Below are 20,249 nucleotides of genomic sequence, written 5' to 3' on the forward strand. Positions count from 1 at the left end.
GATTATTTGTCCTGTTTTTGAGAAGACTCTTTCTGAGGGGACCGATGTAGCGACAATGCAAAGTCTTCCTACCATTACCTTAACCAGGCGTGGGTAGACTGCAGCCTTGGCCTCCCACCAGCTCAGTGAGTCTTCAGATCTTTGGATAAGGGGCTCCTCAAGATAGGACCTCAACTCCAGCATAGCATCAGCTGTGGGATTTCTCCTTGCAGTGTCTCCTGTTGCTCTTTCGTCAAGAGCCTCCACACAGCAGAAGCTTGTGGTTCCTGTGAACACAGACCTGCTCCAATTTCTTCCTCTTGGCCCTCTGATGGAGGAGCAGACAGGCTGCTGGGGTTACATCTTGCTGCTGCTGCACTTATTCTTTGAAATGCCTCATCCACAGCTTTGTTGTCATTAAATGCTACCTTTTTTCCAGAGCAGTGGTTTCTGAAAGCACAGTGTTGTACTCCATCCTCAGATATATAGTTATGGAATAATTGTTTGGGACAAAGTTTTTTTGCTAGGGAGACCATACAAAAGTTGTAAATCCTCTGTCCTCCACAATGGAAAATGGTTGAAAGTCGCTAGCTATCATTTTAGCCAGCTCCTCATCGACACTTATTTGTTTGTTTGGCGTCATTTGTTTTGGAATAAATGTGCTTATTTTGGTTTGAACTGAAGACCGTGTTATACCTGCAGTTTTCGGTAAGACAGTGGATGCTGCAGCAGAAGTACTTGGCTCTTTTCCAGGGTCAGTGGATGGTAGGAGAGAGGGCATGCTCTCCTCCAGTTGCACGGATTGGTGGGTGGTTCTTATATGTCTGTGCAGGTTTGTTGTTGACTCTGCTCTAACGGATATTTTCATATTACAAATTCTGCACTTAGCTTTGCAGTCTCCAATATCACTGAAATGCAGCCAGATGCTGCTTCTTTTTCGGCTTTCACTCAATTCTTCACTCTTCTTTTTTTCTTCACGATGCGCTTGCATTTAAATCTGGCTCCTCATCATGTCGCAGCGACAGGTACACAGAGCGACACTTTACCTGGCCTGTTCGGAGCATCTGCCCTCCTTCCTTCTTTCACATAATGGTACGATCCTAGTCTGATGTGTTGTTCGTGAACGAGCTGGCATTATGAGCCAATGTTCTGTGTGCCCATATAAGTAAAGTCCTGCCCCTGCCGAATGGACTTTCAGCAGAGCTGAGCAGGAGCGGCTGAAGCTTCGGCTCTGCTCGACGGGCATCGGCTCCTCTCATTCGCTTCAAAGCATCGGCTCTTAGAGCCGGCTCGTTCGCGAACGACACATCACTACCACCCACTGACTAATGCGATTTCTAAGAATATTGTGATCAATGGTATCAAATACGACACTCAGATCTAAGAGGATGAGAACAGATAAATGGCCTGTCTGCATTTACCCGCAAGTCATTTACTACTTTAACGAGTGCAGTTTCTGTACTGTGATTTGTTCTAAAACCCGACTGAAACTTATCAAGAATAGCATGTTTACTGAGGTGGTCATTTAGCTGCATAATGACTGCCTTCTCTAGAATTTTACTTAAGAAAGGCAGGTTAGAAATAGGTCTAAAATTTTCAAAAGCAGTGGAGTCGAGATTATTTTTCTTGAGTAGGGGTTTAACTACAGCAGTCTTAAGACAGTCTGGGAAGACCCCCATATCTAATGACGTGTTTACTATGTCAAGAATACTATCAATTAACATGCCCAATACTTCTTTGAAAAAACTTGTTGGTATTGGGTCAAGGACGCAAGTGGAGAGTCTCAGTTAAGAAATTATTTTATATAAATCAGGTAAATCTATCCTGGTGAAAGAATTTAATTTGTTTATAATGGACTACTGGGGCTTAAGAGGATGCGCAGTGATGGTGAGACATACTATATTATTTCTAATATCATTAATTTTTTGATTGAAAAATACAGCAATACCCTCACAAGTTTCACTGGAAGTATTCTGGAGGCATTCCATTGAGTTAGCTAGGGTTAGCAGATGATCAATCAGAGAATAAGACTTTGGGATTACTAGCATTGTTATTTATAATTCTAGAGAAATAGCAGTGCCTCTCAAGATGGACTGTGGTGTTGTATTCTGTTATTTTAACCTTCAATATCTCATAATGGATAGTTAGTTTAATTTTTCTCTATTTACGCTCAACTCTCCGGCATGTTCTCTTTAAATCAGACACTCTTTGGGTCTTCCATGGCATATCAATACTAGAAGATTTTTTAACTGTCTTTTCAGGTGCGACTTTGTCAGCAGCAGCTCTCACCTTAGTATTACATTTTTCCACCTTACTATTTACATTATCCCCGTTATTGTAGTTAGCACTACAAACGGACTGGTTGCTTAGAATGTTTGTAAATTTTGAAGCTGCTGATGAATCAAACAAGCGTTTTTTAACAATATGCTTCTTGTGAATGTTTTCTATCATTATTTCTATATTAAATAGTAAAAGAAAATGGTCTGATAGACCAATTATCAATGATCTGCTTCACATCAACTTTCAGTCCTTTAGTAATTACTAAGTCTAACGTATGACCTGCTTTATGTGTAGGCTGATAAATGAGCTGTCTCAATTCATAAATTCTTTTACTTTTGGGTCACACTGTTTATCGATGTGAAAATTAAAGTCACCAACTATTAGGAGCGTGTCATAGTTTGTAATTATAATTGAAACCAAGTCTGAGTATTCCTCAAAGAAAGACGCAAGACGCATTGTATTTAGGAGGTCTATACACGGATAATACTAGAAACTGAGAATCTCCATGAATAACAACGGCAAGATACTCAAAGGACTTGAATTTACCAAAACGGACATCTTTACACTTTAACTGGCTCGAGTAAATGTTTGCTAAACCTCCGCCTCTCTTTCCTTGGCGATCCGCACAAGCAAAGCTGTAATTTGGAGGTGCAGATTTGATTAAAACAGCCGTGCCATCAGAGCTAAGCCACGTTTCACTTAGTGCAATAAAATCAATTTTCCTATCACTAATAAGACCGTTGATGGAAAACATCTTGTTGGTTAATGCTCTAACATTTAATAAAACCATATTTGATGTTTCAGAAGAGCAGAGCTGAATTTTATGTGTGTTATGGGTATTTGAGATAGAAATTAAGTTATTTTTTTAATTTTACCGCTCTGTGCATATTTTTTATTTAATATATAATCTGTTTTTATAGATTTAATACATTGTTCATCTAAAGGTGTAATTGTAATTAAATTATTCGTATTTATGCCACACTGCCTAGATTTCTTACATGCATTGAGGTTAGTTATTAGAGTAGTAATGCAGCGCACTTTTGCGGAAGACTTTGTTAAAGAATTATCATATCCTAGCAAAGCATTACGGAAAGGGTTAGGAGTAGAAATAGCGAGTCAAGAGAGACGAATTACCTTAGCGATGTTTTTGGGTGCCGAATCTATTTGGATGCAGACCATCCTGCTTGAAGAAACGCAGCCTCTCCCAGAAGAGGTCCCAGTTGTCTATGAACCTGATGTATTGATTCTCGCAGAAGCCTTTCAGCCAGGTGTTTAATCCCGACTGTAATACTCATTTGATATTCTAACAAGAGGTTGGGGACCCGAGATGAAGATTCTTGCAGATGGGGTCCTCTCCTTCGTGGCTTTGATTAGTGCTGTGAAGTCCGCCTTGAGAATCTCAGACTGTCTGTGTCTCACGTCATTTACCCCGGCGTGTATTACAGTGGATCCCACTGCCCTGTTCTTGTGGTTCTCGAAGACTGTCGGCGTACGAGAAGTATAGAGAGGCCAGAAGGAGTTGCATTGTCTTTATGGACCTGGAGAAAACATATGACAGGGTGCCTCAAAAGAAGTTTTGGTATTGTATGAGGAAATCGGGAGTGGCAGAGAAGTATGTAAGAGTTGTAAAGGGTATGCACGAGGGAAGTGTGACAGTGGTGAGGTCTGCAGTAGGAGTGATGAATTCATCAGCGGGATTATATCAGCGATCAGCTCTGAGCCCTTTCTTATTTGCGATGGTGATGGACAGGTTGAAAGACGAGATTAAACAGGAGTCCCCATGGACTATGATGTTTGCTGATGACTGTAGCAAGATTAGGGAGCAGCTTGAGTGGACCCTAGAGAGGTGGAGATATGCTCTAGAGAGGAGAGGAATGAAGGTCAGTAGGAACAAGACATAATACATGTGTGGGGATGAGAGGGAGGTCAGTGGAATGATGAGGATGCAGGGAGTAGAGTTGGCAATGGTAGATGAGTTTAAATACATGGGATCAATCAACAGTACAGAGTAATGGGGATTGTGGAAGAGAGGTGAAAAAGAGAGTGCAGGCAGGATGGAATGGAGGGCGAAAAGTGTCAGGAGTAATTTGTGAAAGACAGGTATCTGCAAGAGTGAATGGGAAGGTCTACAGGACAGTAGTGAGACCAGCTTTGTTATATGGGTTGGAGATGTTGGCACTGACCAAAAAACAGGAGACAGAGCTGGAGGTGGCAGAGATAAAGATGTTAAGATTTGCATTGGGTGTGACGAGGATGGACTGGATTAGAAAGCAGAACATTAGAGGGTCAGCTCAGGTTGGACGATTTGGAGACAAATCAGAGAAGAGAGATTGCTTTTGTTTGGACATGTTCAGAGGAGAGATGCTTGGTATACTGGGAAAAGTATGCTAAGGATAGAGCTGCCAGGCAGGAGGAAAAAAGGAAGACCTAAGAGAAGGTTTGTGGATGTGGCGTGAGAGGACATGCAGGTGATGGGTGTAACAGAGCAAGATGCAGAGGACAGGAAGATATGGAGAAAGATGATCCACTGTGGCAACCCCTAATGGGAGCAACCAAAAGAAGAACATACGAAATTATGAGAGTTGCATGACTGAATCATAAATATCTTACTAGCCTAAAATTATTCAATCGGCCAATTTAGAACATTTCCTGATCTTGTAACATTCTATAAAGAAACATTTGAAAGAAAAAAATCACATTTTTGTTTGTTACTAGTATTGTGGAGCTTCTTATCAGTGCAGTACTTCACTTTCAAATTCTGCCAATATCACCAATGCCTACAATCACTCGTATACTCGGTATCCCGTAATGTACAGAAATAAGAGTTGGTCGTGGAAACAGTAGCACTATTTCCAGTTCTCTCGGTATCAGAAGTGGCCTTATTGGGGCCTGCAGTACAAGTGGTTAGTTAGTTTACAATCACTTCTTCTGAGTAGAATTCTCTTTGTACATTCAAAGGTTAGAAGCAAAACCTCAGCAGATACCACATTGTTAGTTAAGTGATGGATTTTTATGCATTCCTTATGCCTTTTCCATCTTCACGAGGTACTGAACCAATATCAAAAACAGTTTGATTTTTAAGCATTACATCAACATATTGTTCATATCTGTTTCACACTATTAATAATAATAATAATACATTTTATTTATTTCTAGGCGCCTTTCTAAACACTCAAGGACACCGAACAATAGATAAAACAAAACTAAAATACGAAAATTAAAATCAGACAGAGCAATTGTAATTAAAGAGAAAAAGCAGTCTTAAACAAATGATTTTTAAGTTTAGATTTGAAAAGTGAAAATGATTCAATATTTCTAAGCTCAGATGGTAGTCAGTTCCAGAGCTGGTGGTAAGTTGGATGAAGGGGACAGTCAAGTGGATGGAGGAAGAGGATCTAAGGGTATGGGAGGTAATGGCAACATGGAGGAGGTCAGACAGATATGGAGGGGCAAGGATTTGGATAGCTGGAAGCCAATGAAGCTACTGTAAAACGGGAGTGATATGATTAATAGAGGGGGTTCTAGTAATGATGCAGGCAGCTGAATTCTGGACCAGTTGAAGCTTATAAAGAGATTTGTGAGAAAGACCAAAGAAAAGGGAATTGCAATAATCCAGAGGAGAAGTGACAAGACTATGAACAAGGATAGCAGTGGTGTGAAGAGTGAGGGAGGGGCGAATATGATTAATGTTACGCAAGTGGAAATATGCAGACTGGGAGATGTTATTGATGTGGGACTGAAAGGATAAAGTACTGTCAAGGATGACACCCAGACTCTTAACCTGTGGGGAAGGGGAGACAGAGGAATTATCAATAACAAATGAAAAATGATCAGTTTTGGATAATGTTGATTTTGTACCAATGAGGAGAACCTCAGTTTTGTCACTATTTAATTTAAGAAAATTTGAAGAAAACCAGGATTTGATTTCTGCTATGCAATCAATAAGTGAGGAGGGTGGAAAGGAAGCAGTAAGTTTGCTAGTGAGATAGAGTTGGGTGTCAACAGCATAACAGTGGAAGCTAATGTTATATTTACGAAAGATATTTCCAAGGGGAAGGAGGTAAATAATGAAAAGGAGGGGCCCCAGGGCTCTGTCCACCTGAAGTAAAAGCAGTGGGATGGGATGTGAAAGTTTTAAGCTGAACAAATTGAGTGCGGCCTAAGAGGTAGGATCTGAACCAATCTAGTGGAGTGTGGGTAATGCCAATCGAACATAATCTATTGAGAAGAGTAGTATGATAAATAGTGTCAAAGGCTGCACTCAGATTAAGGAGGATGAGAATAGTAATTAAACCAGAATCAGCTGCCATAAAGAGGTCATTAGTAATTTTTATAAGTACAGTTTCTGTACTGTGGAGGGGACGAAAACCAGACTGGAACTGTTCATATAGATTATTTTGAGATAAATGAGAATGAAGTTGAATAGCCACTATTTTTTCAAGAATTTTGGAAATGATGGGTAGATTAGAAATAGGACAAAATTACTGAAATTTGTCAGATTGGCACCAGGTTTTGTCAGTATTGGGGTTATTGCAGCAGTTTTAAAAGATGAAGGAATAGTACCAGTAGTGAGAGAAGAGTGGATTATAGCAGAAATAAGAGGGATCAGAGAGGGGAGGCAGGGTTTGTCCAGAACTGTAGGGAGGGGGTCCAGTTGACAGGTGGATGGCTTAGACTTACAGACAAGATCTGAGATATCTGAGAAAGTAGGAAGCTGAAAAGAGGAAGATGAGTGAGTTGGTGGGTGAAATTCAAATGAAGTACTGGAGGAATCCGTACAGAGAGACTGGTGAATCTTCTGGATTTTTTTCATTTAAAAAAGGACATAAGGGAATTTCAAAAAGCAGTTGAGTGAAGGTGAGAAGGTAAAGAATCCGGGGGTTGTGTGATATTATTAAGCAGTGAAAACAATGACTTGGTGTTGCCTTCACTGGAAGAAGTAATGTGAGTATAATAGTTAGATTTAGTTTGGGCAATACAGTCCTTGTAATAAAGTATGTGGTTTTTGTACATCTGTTTGTGAACAAAGAATCCAGTTTTTTATACAACCGTTCAAGTTGCCGGCCTTTGGCTTTCAAAACCTGAAGTTCAGGCGTGAACCAGGGAGCAGAAAAGGAGAAAGAAACAGATCTAGTTTTTAATGGAGGGACAGAGTTAAGAATATCATTAAGTCCAGTGTTATAGTGTGAGACCAGTTCTTCAGGAGTGGATAAATTATGAATATCCATAAGGGAATCAATAGTAGAGGAAAGAGAATCTAAGTTAATATATTCTTAATATTACGGAAAGACATGAGACGGGAAAGCTTAGTATTGGAAAGTGCAAGTTTAACATTGAATGCAATAAGAAAATGATCAGTTATGGGGAGTTCATCTACAGTAAAATCAAGGGGGTTAACTCCAGAACAGCAAATCAAGTCCAAGATATGTCCTTTGGAATGAGTGGGAACATCAGTATGCTGCTGAAATACAAAACTCTCAAGGCAGGATGTAAAGTCTCTAGTAATAGGGACATTGATATTATCCATAAGTATATTGAAATCCCCCAGAAGTATTATGTTTGATGAAACAGTAGATAAGTGTGTAAGAAAAACAGCAAAGTCGTTCAGAAAGTCATTATTTGATTTAGGGGCCCGGTAAACAGTTGCAATAATAGTAGAAATAGGTCCAGTTAATTGACACACAAGAGATTCAAATGAACTGAAGGCAGGAACAGACAACGGGAGGACTTTCCACTTCTCACGATACATTACTGCCAGAGCCGTGGGGTTGAGAGATGTAAACAAACCCTGGGGGAGTGGATTCGTTAAGTTGGGAAAAGTCATGAGATTGTTGTCATGTCTCGGTTAGACAGAAAAAGTCAAACTTACGATCAGTGAGGAGATCATGGATGAGAGGCTCCTTGCTTGTAAGTGAGCGGATGTTCAACAGACCGAAGTTGACAACGGCGTTATCACATTTAGCAACGGTGTTAGCCGACCAGGCTAGGCTGGCTAACACACTGTGGTCAGCGACTCTGCCTAAATTACGTGGAGAACTTCGAGAACTGGACCAGATGGAGTTTATTATTTTCGAACTGTTAGCTTGGATACTCCGGCGGGACCCACGGTGGATGTATCTTCGACAGGGGAGGAATACGAAGTCCAGGTGGAGATACAGGCCAATCAACAGAGGCTTGGACAGGTGAAAGCGTAGTCAGAGAAGCTCGGCAGCTGAGTACTGAAGGAGGCCTGTCGCAGATAGGATAGCGAGCGGCAGGAGGGACCAAACAAACACGAACCAAATAAATATCCTACTGATCCACATGTTAAGCGAAGACGCATACAGCTCAGATGTCCGGAGAACAAAGCCAAGTAAGTTTCAAAGTGGGGTTAGGCTGAAAAATAGTCCATACACAGCCAAAATTGCCAGTTGAGCTAGAAATCAGTCTAGCTTTAACTGATTGAAAAATAAAACTTAATGAATAAATCTGCACAAAATGAAAATGAAAACAGTTGCTTAGTCCATTAGATTGTAAGTTAATCGTAAAAAAAGTTAAAGAAGACAAAAAGTTACCGACGAGCAGCGGTGACCAGTCACGCCAGCGTTTGCTCAACCAGAAGTCCTCCTATTAGTTTAAATTATCTGTGTTTTGTGATTTGAACATGTGATGTTCACTGTTAACTTTATTAACATGTTTGAAATTTTTTTCTGTAAAATAAATAATAAAGCAATATGCATTTTTGCAAATTTCCCATTAATGGGTATTTTTCAGTGCTAGTTCCAACTTACAAACAAACTAAGGGTATGAATGTCCTCTATCATGGAACTCATTCATAAACTGAGACATGCCTGTATTGTTATCTAATCAAATATGCATGTCTTTAAGATGTTGGAGGAAAGTAGAGATATCAGAACAACATGTAAACAACACACAGACATCAACTAGGCCAGAAGTTAAACCCAGGTTCCTGAAGTTGTAAAACTGAAGCACTGATAAGTGTGTTACAGTAACACCTGCTATTCTCCTTTAAAAATTATTAATATTTGCAGTGCTGTAAGGTTATATACAGTAATCCCTCGCTACTTCGCGGTTCACTTTTCGCAGATTCACGACTTCGCGGGTTTTTAAATATACAGTGGAACCTCGGTTCACAAATGCACACTCGGTATACGAATAGCCGTGCTGCTGAGAGAGAGAGAGAGAGAGAGAGCGCCAGAGTGCGCGTGCAGCTGAGAGGAGAGGGGGGAGGGGGAGGGTCTCAGTGCTGCTGAGAGAGAGAGCGCCAGAGTGCGTGTGCAGCTGAGAGGAGAGGGGGGAGGGTCTCAGTGCTGCTGAGAGAGAGAGAGAGAGAGCGCCAGAGTGCGCGTGCAGCTGAGAGGAGAGGGGGGAGGGGGAGGGTCTCAGTGCTGCTGAGAGAGAGAGAGAGAGAGCGCCAGAGTGCGCGTGCAGCTGAGAGGAGAGGGGGGGGGGGGAGGGTCTCAGTGCTGCTGAGAGAGAGAGAGAGAGAGAGAGCGCCAGAGTGCGCGTGCAGCTGAGAGGAGAGGGGGGAGGGGGAGGGTCTCAGTGCTGCTGAGAGAGAGAGAGAGAGAGCGCCAGAGTGCGCGTGCAGCTGAGAGGAGAGGGGGGAGGGGGAGGGTCTCAGTGCTGCTGAGAGAGAGAGAGAGAGAGAGAGCGCCAGAGTGCGCGTGCAGCTGAGAGGAGAGAGGGGAGGGGGAGGGTCTCAGTGCTGCTGAGAGAGAGAGAGAGAGAGCGCCAGAGTGCGCGTGCAGCTGAGAGGAGAGGGGGGGGGGGGAGGGTCTCTGTGCTGCTGAGAGAGAGAGAGAGAGAGCGCCAGAGTGCGCGTGCAGCTGAGAGGAGAGGGGGGAGGGGGAGGGTCTCAGTGCTGCTGAGAGAGAGAGAGAGAGAGAGAGCGCCAGAGTGCGCGTGCAGCTGAGAGGAGAGGGGGGAGGGGGAGGGTCTCAGTGCTGCTGAGAGAGAGCGAGAGAGAGCGCCAGAGTGCGCGTGCAGCTGAGAGGAGAGGGGGGAGGGGGAGGGTCTCAGTGCTGCTGAGAGAGAGAGAGAGAGAGCGCCAGAGTGCGTGTGCAGCTGAGAGCCAGCGAGCCTACGAGCCTATTTCTTTTCAATAAAGTCAGGCATTAGGCAAGTGTCATCATTTTACTGCGCAGCATATTCATCACCATCATCACGTCATATATAGCTACGTGTACTTCGCTATACAGTAAGTGTAAGCTTATCTACCGATTTCATATTGCTTAGCAGTTGTCCCTGTTATTAATAGAGTAAAGGGTGGGTTGTAAACAATACAGGGAGGGTTTAAAAACGTCCAAATACACGTTAAATAAATAAATATGGTGTCCCTACTTCGCGGAAATTCAGTTATCGCGGTCGGCCTTGGAACCTATCTCCCGCGATAAGTGAGGGATTACTGTACACTATGTTTGCTGAAGTAAAACAAAAAAAGTTTTTTTTCGGTTTGTTGCGATCACTCCCAGACAGTAGATCAAGAGATGACTTGAGTTTGCCTACTGTTCAAGAAAGAAAAGCACCCTGAGGAGTGATGAGTAATGTTGATATAAATTTTCAAGAGATTGGGCTTAATAGTTATGTTACTGTCTTTTATTTAAGGAAACACTATAACACTGACAATTTTGTTACGTGAATTATCTTTTGAAGAGTTAAGGAATCTTGATGTGCTGTTTTTGGATCTGGCATAAATACATCATTTTTACAGTATTAATAATTTTTTTTTTTTTCTTTGTTTAAAATTTGCCTCACTGGAAAAAAAGGTTTTACTGTTATTTTATTTAATTTTTGTACTTATAAATATACACATGAAACCCTCTAATCAATTACAAATAATAAATAAAATTATGCTGCCTCTGGAGATGATTGATACTGTATGTTCAAGGCATTTTTACTAGAGTACGCAATAGGTTGGTGCAAATAAAATGGTGATATCTCTCTGTGTCTCTAGTGTGGCTCTTTTAGGACATTTTCATTTTTGCAGTACTGTAACCGTTAGGCTATCAGAATAACCACATATAAAATTATACTTTTAACAGCTCTTCTTTGACTGGTATATATTAAACAAAACTGAATTACAATTAGTTTACCTACCAAATTTAATTTTCTTTTTAATAGTTTAGAATAAACATGCATCTAACACTTAATGTAGAATTCTAAGAAAGACTAAGAATCAACTGTTACGTAAATGGAAAATAGTTAATGATCTGTGAAATATGGTTCCTTATTAACAAAAAATAGCTTGCAATCTGAGAAGTATTTTGAGTAATACCGAATAAAAAAAACTGAGACCTACCGTGATTTTAAAATACATGGGCATCAATAACTAATAATGAGTCTGCTTTCTCTTATATGCTATGGCAGTGATCCTGCAAAGGGCAAAAATAATGTGGATTATGGTTACTAGCAAAAGGCTGATGCAGTGGTTAGCCAAACTGCCTTACAGCTCTAGATTCTGTTCCTATCCAGGCTTCACTGGAGTCAGTGACAGCTTTGCACAATTTCTCTGCGTCCATGTGGATTTATTCCAAGTACATTTGTTTTCCTTCACCATTGCAAAGAAATGTAATTCAGGATAATTGAGAATTTAGAAATGAGCCAGTTAGTTAGTGTGGATGTTTGCATGAGTGTGTTCTGGACTGACATCATATCCAGGGTTCATTCTTCAGTAGCTTGCATTATATTCGGGACAGGCACTCTTCCTGTAACCATGTAGCAGACTAAATAGGTTTAGAGAACAGGCTGATGTATGGTTTGAGGGTAATATTGAAGAAAAAATTAGGTAATTATTAACTGGTACTGAAAGAAGAGATACATGGCAATATTTGACGTTCTTCTCAATAGTATATCAATAAAAGAGTGGTCATGAATGAACCTAAGTCTATGTTAAGGGTGGAGTTTGGCACCTGATAAGTAGTATTATTGATGCTAGAGGGTTAGAGTTGTGTGAAATCTTCAACAACTGTCACAGAATGACTAGCCACTGTCATTGTAAAGCTTCCAAAAAATTAACAGGTTCTAGTGTTTTAGATTCTGTTGGTCATGTTTGTTTCTGTATAACAAAAGTTTAAGATTCACAGTTTGTATTTTTGCACTGTTAAAGAAATGTTCCCAAAGAAAAAAAATGTACCTTTGTGAAGCTTTGATTCTGAGTGGATATTGATATCAGTAGCATAGTATTTATACCTGTGACAGCCCTTACCCAGCCAGGACACCCTGATTATGGAAGGACCAGGAGAGAGAGTATTTCCAGGACAGTTTCTCCCCATGACCGACAGAGGGCATCCACCTTGATTTCCAGCAGGGCCACAGGTCACGAGTACAGGATCTCAACCCTACTGGGGCCCATGGCCAACGCCAGACAGCGCATGGACGTTTTCAGGGCCCTATTTCCAGTTGTGGCGGAAGTGTGGCCAGAAAAAGCTTGTTGGGCACCTGGAGTCCTTCTGGGTGCCCTATAAAAAGGGGTCAGTTACCATCACTCGTGGCCAGAGTCAGGAGGAAGAGGACAAAGCCCGAGGAGGAGTGGAGGCGGAAGGACTGGCGGCTGAAGGACTTTGTTGTGCTCTGTGCTTTTGCCTTGTGTGCTGTGGAAGATAGCAGTATAAATAAACTGTGTGCTGTGTGTCAATTAGTGTCCTGCCTGTTTCTGTTGGGGTACGTGCCCTGGGCTTCACACACCATAAATCTTTAGTATTTGTGTTCAGCCAAAACCACTTTCAATTAATAACTCCCAGCCCTCCTGATACATTAAACTTCATTTAAAATATGTCCTGCCTTAAAAGAATTGCACCCCATCCAGAGGAAATTTCTACGTTGTACTTGTTTCTTTTTCTTCTTGCTTTAACTCTTCAAGAACTTTAAAAGGCTAGTTCAGGTAGAAAGATTCAAATAAAATTTTTATCATACTTGAACAATAAACACATATATAAAAGGTATTGTCTGTGTTTTATTGATGCTGTTACACATGAATGTTGTCTGTACTTCCTTGCCCCTTTCATGACCCCAAATATCAATGTCTTGGAAACAAGCTACGTTGCCTTTTCTGTGTAGAGTGTCACATAAAAATTATATTTTATATTATTCAGTCAGAAAGTTGCTTCTCTTGGTGTTGTCCTTTGCCCCAGCAGAAGACCAGGGATGACAGTGTAGACAATAAAGAAACTGATTTCAATTTAATTAGTATCGCTTCCTATAAAGATTTATCTTGTTTTTCAATGTTTATAGTTGAAGGCAAAGCTCAGTGGCCAGAGCTTTGGCCCTTGCATTTACTGTTTAAGCTTTTAAATTAAAGTAAGGTTCACTTTGAATCTTAATGCACCCTTTTCCCTTGCATAATCTCTCAGGTGAGAAGCAGAATTTGACTTTTGACATCAGCACATCCTAACAATATGTTAAAGAAACACCCACATTTTTTTATCTGCACGTGTATGCATAAAAATTAACTCTCAGAAAAAATGTCTATGAGTCGGAGAAAGGATATCTGATCATATATGAATAACATACAGCGCTCTAATTTTTAGGTCACACATATTCTTTGTCATATTAGTACAAATACGAAAATTAATAACTAAACTAAATAAACACAAATACAGTATATATTCAAAATATACAAAGTGTGCACAGCATCTTCAAATACAGGGATATGTACTGAGGTGTGCAAATTAAAATTCACTCTAGTTTTTATATGAATCTGACTTGTTTGAAGTGTCCCATTAATGTATCTCTGATGTATGTTGATAATTTTACTGTGAGCAGTATACAAAGTCTATTAATTGTTAAGTGCTATTTTTCAATATTTTTTTTCATTGTTTTACAGAATAGCTGTGTTCTCCATAACTGTTCTTCATGATGAGCGCATAGTGATTGTTGCAGAACAAAGACCAGACTCAACAGAGGAAGACAGTTTCCAGTGGATGAGCAGAGTTCTACAGGTATGTACAATATGTTTCAAGACTGCAAAAAGTGTTTAGCAAATTGTAATTATAGGACTTTTTTTTTTAAATATTATGTTCTAAACCAATACTCTTAAATTGAAAGCAATAAATAAAAATTCTGACAATACACTATTTGCCAGTTACAATTACTGTATGTTGCTACTGCTTTTGTGCCATATAGTAAATTTGTAGGATAAAATTGTGTGAAGCACTTTTATATTAGTTTGTGGATATCAAATTCAACTATATTTTGCAAGTTAAGGTACTGTATATTTTAAGTAACTTAAATTGGATGGGTGGATTTCTTAAAAAATGTTTCTAAAACTGAACTAGTATTGCATTTAATAACTGCATATGCAGAAATTGTTATTACAGATCAGCAGTACTGATTCAAACCTTTCACACAGAATCAACAAATAGCTTTGATTTCTAAATACAAAGTTGTTTGTCTTTATTTTTAGGCAATAGACAGTATTCACCAGGTAGGTGTCTACTGTTTAGCACTTGTGCCAGCCAACACACTGCCAAAAACGCCCCTTGGAGGCATTCATCTGTCAGAAACCAAACAGCTTTTTCTGGAAGGCTCTTTGCATCCTTGCAATGTACTGATGTGTCCACACACTTGTGTTACCAACTTGCCCAAACCAAGACAAAAGCAACCAGGTTAGTATAAGGGGTATTGTAATAAATGTGTAGTAAAAGTGTTTATACAAATGATTTCACAGTCTTAAGAATTTTAGTTAATCTTGTTGAGTGTTGATGCTGTTTTGAGTATCTAATACTATTTAAACTGGTTTGATTAGTACTCTGATAGATGAATATTCATTTGATAGACATTACCATCTTACAGTGCTTTGGGCTCTGGCTTTCTCCTGCCTTCTCTGTGAAGTTCCCTATTTTCTCCACATTTTGAAAATCAGACTGGTGGAAATTTCAGACTACTAAAACAGTATGCAGAATATTAAACGAAAGGTATTGGCAGATGTTTAATTAAACTGCTGGTATATAATCTGTTTAATGTAGGCCATTTCAAAGTTTTAAAAAAATCCTGTCTGCTCCAGAGTTCTCGGTTCAAATAGTAGCTCGGGATCTGTTCTCTCCTTCTCTGTATATGTTTTTTCCAGGTACACTAGTTTTCCTTCCACACTCCCCCAAAAGACTTTGCATGTTAGGTTAATTGTTGACTATAAAATTGCTCTCTGTGAGTTAGAGTGTGGCTGTGTGTGATCTGTGTGATGGAGTGGTAACACCATCCAGGCTTGGCTAGGGTAGGGTGAATCCAGACTGCTGGAACTTTCAACTGGATCAAATGGTTCCAAGAATGAACAGATAAAGTACATTATATACTGTACAGAAAATGAAGAATTCACTGTCATTCACCACCATTTGGCTTTTGTTTCCCTTTCACAGAAATTGGTCCTGCCTCTGTGATGGTAGGAAACTTGGTGTCTGGAAAACGCATTGCTCAAGCCAGTGGACGGGACCTTGGACAGATTGAAGATAATGACCAGGCAAGAAAGGTGTGTGTGTTTGTGTGTCATCCAGGAGTAGTAGAGGGCTTGATTTTCAAAATGTAATCTAAAAAAATTAAAACATGTAATGGCTACAGAGCATCATGATGCATTCCATGTTTAATTTTTTAAAATAGCAAATAAGTAATTGCTATTTACCTTTTGATTGTCTTGTTTTCATTAATTTAAATCTTGATCAACTTTTCCCCTCTGCCTAATCATTTTTTCATTTCATGTCATCATTTATTATATGTATTTTTGTAAATTAAATTAGACAACACTCTTTGCCAAAAGTGAAGAATTAAAGATGATGAAACGATCTTCTAGGTTGATGGGATCTCCTGAGGGCCAAGGGATCCTCTTGCATTTTTTCCATTTTATTTGATTTACTGCTAATATTCTCTGTCTGTTTATAAAATGACATTTTAAATCCTTACCTGTTATATTTCTCAGTGAGAAAATGAATAAAATGAGAAATATACAAATAGAACTCTTAATCTTAATATTGCCATTTCTGTTTTATTTAAATCAGAAATTCATCAAATTGTGTTTTGTGTTATCTTTAATTTATTGTACTGTGTTGTATTGCCATCATCCTTCATTTTCAGTTCATTTTTGTTTACTTTTATATTCTTACTAGCAAATTCATTCAGAGCATTGAGTCAGATATTTCCACTTTAAAATTCTGAAGGATAGATAAAATGGCTAGGTTAGCAATACAGTATATACATTTTTTTTACCCACATATCAATGATTACCTTTTACCTCCAGGTGCTGTGCAAGCAGCAGCCTTTTTACAGAAGTTCAGTTTTTCTCATAGTTTTTTTTTTTTTTTTTTCCAGAACTTAGTTACTAGTCTTACTTAAAATTAATATTGATAATGGCTTGTGGCTCGTCACTGATTGTAGCAACTAAAAATCAGATAAATGGATTTTAAATTTACCGACAAACTACAATGCTTGCAAACCCAGGTACTGGTTTGTCATGACTGCAGTTCAAAGGGGCTGTGAGCTTGAATGGAGTTGTGACACTAAGAAAATGAAAGCGGGGTGTATTAAAATCCCATAATCAGCTACTTGTGATTGCGAGCACCGGTGTCAGGTTCAGGCCAACCCACACCATCACAACCATGACCTCAGGTTTTATAGGTGTTAAGTTTAATTATGAGTGCATTATACACATTTGTGACTATCCAGTGTGGACTGGAGGTCATAGTCTGATGAGGCCAGGAGGACATTATTGATGAGCATTAGAGACACAAAAATCTTAGATTCCCTGACTAAATAGATTACTGGAGATCTTGTCATTTATTGAGGTTTCTTTTCTTTCATGTTTTTACCTAAATTGCAGCTTACCAACGTCAATTGAAATAAAACTTCAAGTGAAAGGTTGATTGAAATTGTAATACAGGGCCAAAACCCTGTTAGTAACATTACTATTCACTTTCTTGTATAATGAATATTTACACTATAATTCAGCACTTAAATGTGTAGTTTGCAACAGTTGTAAATTATAACTGTTTTATTATAAATGTAAGAATAAAATATTATTATAAAATAAAACAGACCTAAAATGTAGAGATTTTCAGTTACTCTTTTGGACAAGTATAACACTTTTCAAAATTAAAACTGATTATTTTCTTGCCAGCAGTTCTAGAAAATTCTGAATGTTATAAATATATCCAGAAATTGCATATATCCAGTGTTCAAGTCATATGCTCAGGAGAAGTAAAAATCTGGAATTTTTTTTTGTTTTTAATTTTACATATTGTTCATCAATCAGTAGTTTGTTGCATGCCACACACTTCATTGTTTTCTCATAAAAAATACAATATAGCAGTTCAGTATTTTATTCAAGTACTGCACATGGAAGAAAGTTAAGTGAAAAGAACCAGAAAAGAATTGGCCAGATAATTCACAATAATAGTGGTAAATTAAAAAAAGATTTTTTTATAACAGCAATCAAGAAGTGATGTACCTTAAGTTTGCAGCTAAATACTGAGTTTACAGTAAAGTCAACATATGGGGGCACAAAGCTAAATGAAGGTTTACCATGTGGACTGCATTAGAATTTAGAAATAGCATGAAGATTACCTGATTAACCATGCTGCAAGAGAGTGACAGTGTTGTGCATATTGATGAGCAAACACAAGAAAGAATTTTACTCCACTCTGTAGATGAGACAGTAATGACCCTATATACCTGTAGTTAATTGTCATGCAGGAACGGTATCATAATTCAAACAAAGGGACATTTCGTACAGTGAGAGGAAAACCAAAATAAAATTCAATAGATCATTTGAATTGCAACAAGTGGGCTTGATAATATTCTTTTCACTTTTCATGAGGTGTTGTAGGATTGATGTTAAAATATACAGATATACAGCTGCCATTTAACTGTTAATACTGAAAACTCTACAATACAAAAAGTCATGAAGAGAAACAATCCATTGTTATCTTTTGCTTGAAAGAAAGCATCCACAGGGGGAAAACAGAATGTTCTACATTGGCAATACTATAGACACCAGCCATCAAGAGAGGAACTACAAATAATCAAGTTTGTTATTTATTAGGTACCATTAGATGCAACAAAAAGTGGATTGTCATTTATTAAAAAGTAAATAACCACAAAATTTTAGATATACTATATAATGAGAATTAACAGTAAGCCATGTACAATATATGTGCAAATTGTGAGCAATTTAATTCAAATTTCAAACTAAAGATTTTTAAAATTTGTCATTAATGCCAGTAGTAGTAATTCTGCAGCATATGTTTTATTTTTTTTTAATTTCTTAAGTAAAATGTCAAAGCTACACTTATGCTATGTCTAAAATTGTAACCTAGCAAAAAAGAAATATTTACCAAAGGGAGTACAGTATATTAGGACTTGGGTGCACAGTAGAACATATGAATAGACTTTGTAAAAATGAGCTTTGCATACTGTCATTCTTTAATTGGTTTACTCTAGCAGACTTTTTAGACCATTCAAACCCTTCCACATATTTCACAGGCTGAAATTTTTCCATTCTTCATTTTCTGTCATTTGAAAATCAGGCCCAGCGTGAGTGTGTGCGCATCTTTTTTTAATTATTATTTTTATTTTGTTTGTAATTACTGTTTTCACAAATTTTTTATTAGTTAAGGAATGAAGAAAATGCTTTCATTAGGTTTGAATTTTTAAGTTCCATACTTTAAAAAAGATGGACAGAGACATGGCGGCATTTGATATTATGAGTTTGTTATGAAACCTGTATACTCAGTACTGTTTTGTGTCCCTTACAGCTTATCGATGCTGCCGAACCCATCCTATTCCACTCTTGTTGCCCTAGACCAGTGTTTCCCAATCTCTGTCCTGGGGAACCCCTGTGGCTGCAGGTTTTTGTTCCAGCCAGCTTCTGTTTTTAATTGAACTCCTGGGCTAATTAAGTGAACTGATATTTCCCAAGTTATGTGTTTAGGGAACAATATAGAAATTAGAAAACTAAGTTTGCTAAAACAAAAAAATATTAAAATGTACCAAGCAGTTATATAGGAATAATGTGTTTTTTTTTCTTTTTAACAGTATTTTCATCTTGATTTTCATTCTACTTTTCTTAATTAAACAATTCTAAATGTTTAATTAATCCATTATTTACTAATTAGTGGGTCTGACTGTAAAGTAGTTGCAGCCTTTGATTATTCAGTGTTGTTTGCCTGGGTGTCTGATCTGCTCGTTTTAAATTGTCATTATTAAGATACAACGAAGGGGAAAAAACTGCACAGAGAAAGGGCAAAATATAATGAAATCAACAAAAGAGAGTTAAGCATTTAAATCTATAGCAAAAGCAGAAATATTTCTAAATGTCTTATAAATGTAAAAATCATGCTGCTATGCTTTTCTGAATGTCGAATAAAAGAAAAAAAAATACCAGTAATTAAATGAGATCAGTGCTATCAGGTGTTATTACTGATTAGGAATCCGGTTGGAACAAAAACCTGCAGCCACAGGGGTTCCCCAGGACCGAGTTTAGGAAACACTGCCAGGCCTAGACCATTTTACATTTGTTGAAGTGTAATATGACTAAGGACACATTTTGCTGAAGTTTTCCTTAACTGAAAATCTATTACTGAAAGCAAAAAAGAATATATATATGGGTATCATCTAAAGTGTCCAGAAGATATTTAGGACAAATTCCTCATGTGGCTGCTTTAAATGGTGCCTTTAAGGTTTTGACCTCCTTTTAGAAAACCTGCCTAACCATTCTTCATTCACTGAAAACTAAAGTACATATTACTCACTTTTTCTGTTTTAAGAACTAGGGGGCTCTGCCCCCTGCTTGCTTTGCTCGCCAACCCCCGTGCAGGCCCTACGCGCTAGTCATTTCCCGGATCTGCTGCTTACGACGAAGCATGCTGTGCTTTTGGATAAACACGAATATCAACTCTCTCTTTGATATCTCCGTCTTTCGAAACTATTATCGCTGGCAATTCGTCACATGTTGGTTTATTATATATGCGAGCGTGATCTTTCAGATTCATATAGAAATCCAAGAAAAC

At 38.5% G+C, this 20,249-nt stretch overlaps 1 protein-coding gene across 13 annotated transcripts in view; it reads left to right on the plus strand.

Moving 5' to 3' along the window:
- The window catches only part of dip2ca (disco-interacting protein 2 homolog Ca), a 559,093-nt gene that overhangs the window by 470,545 nt on the left and 68,299 nt on the right, over positions 1–20,249 (plus strand). For 8 of the 13 annotated variants that reach the window (XM_051929039.1, XM_051929043.1, XM_051929046.1 and 5 more), the window contains 3 exons: positions 14,084–14,198; positions 14,663–14,864; positions 15,612–15,721. In XM_051929039.1, the coding sequence (XP_051784999.1) occupies positions 14,084–14,198; positions 14,663–14,864; positions 15,612–15,721 (427 nt within the window). The remainder of the gene's footprint in view (positions 1–14,083; positions 14,199–14,662; positions 14,865–15,611; positions 15,722–20,249) is intronic. The other 5 variants (XM_051929041.1, XM_051929045.1, XM_051929044.1 and 2 more) reach the window with 1 other exon arrangement.

This window comes from Erpetoichthys calabaricus, chromosome 6 (assembly GCF_900747795.2).
Source record: "Erpetoichthys calabaricus chromosome 6, fErpCal1.3, whole genome shotgun sequence".
Classification (NCBI taxonomy): Eukaryota; Metazoa; Chordata; class Cladistia; order Polypteriformes; family Polypteridae; genus Erpetoichthys; species Erpetoichthys calabaricus.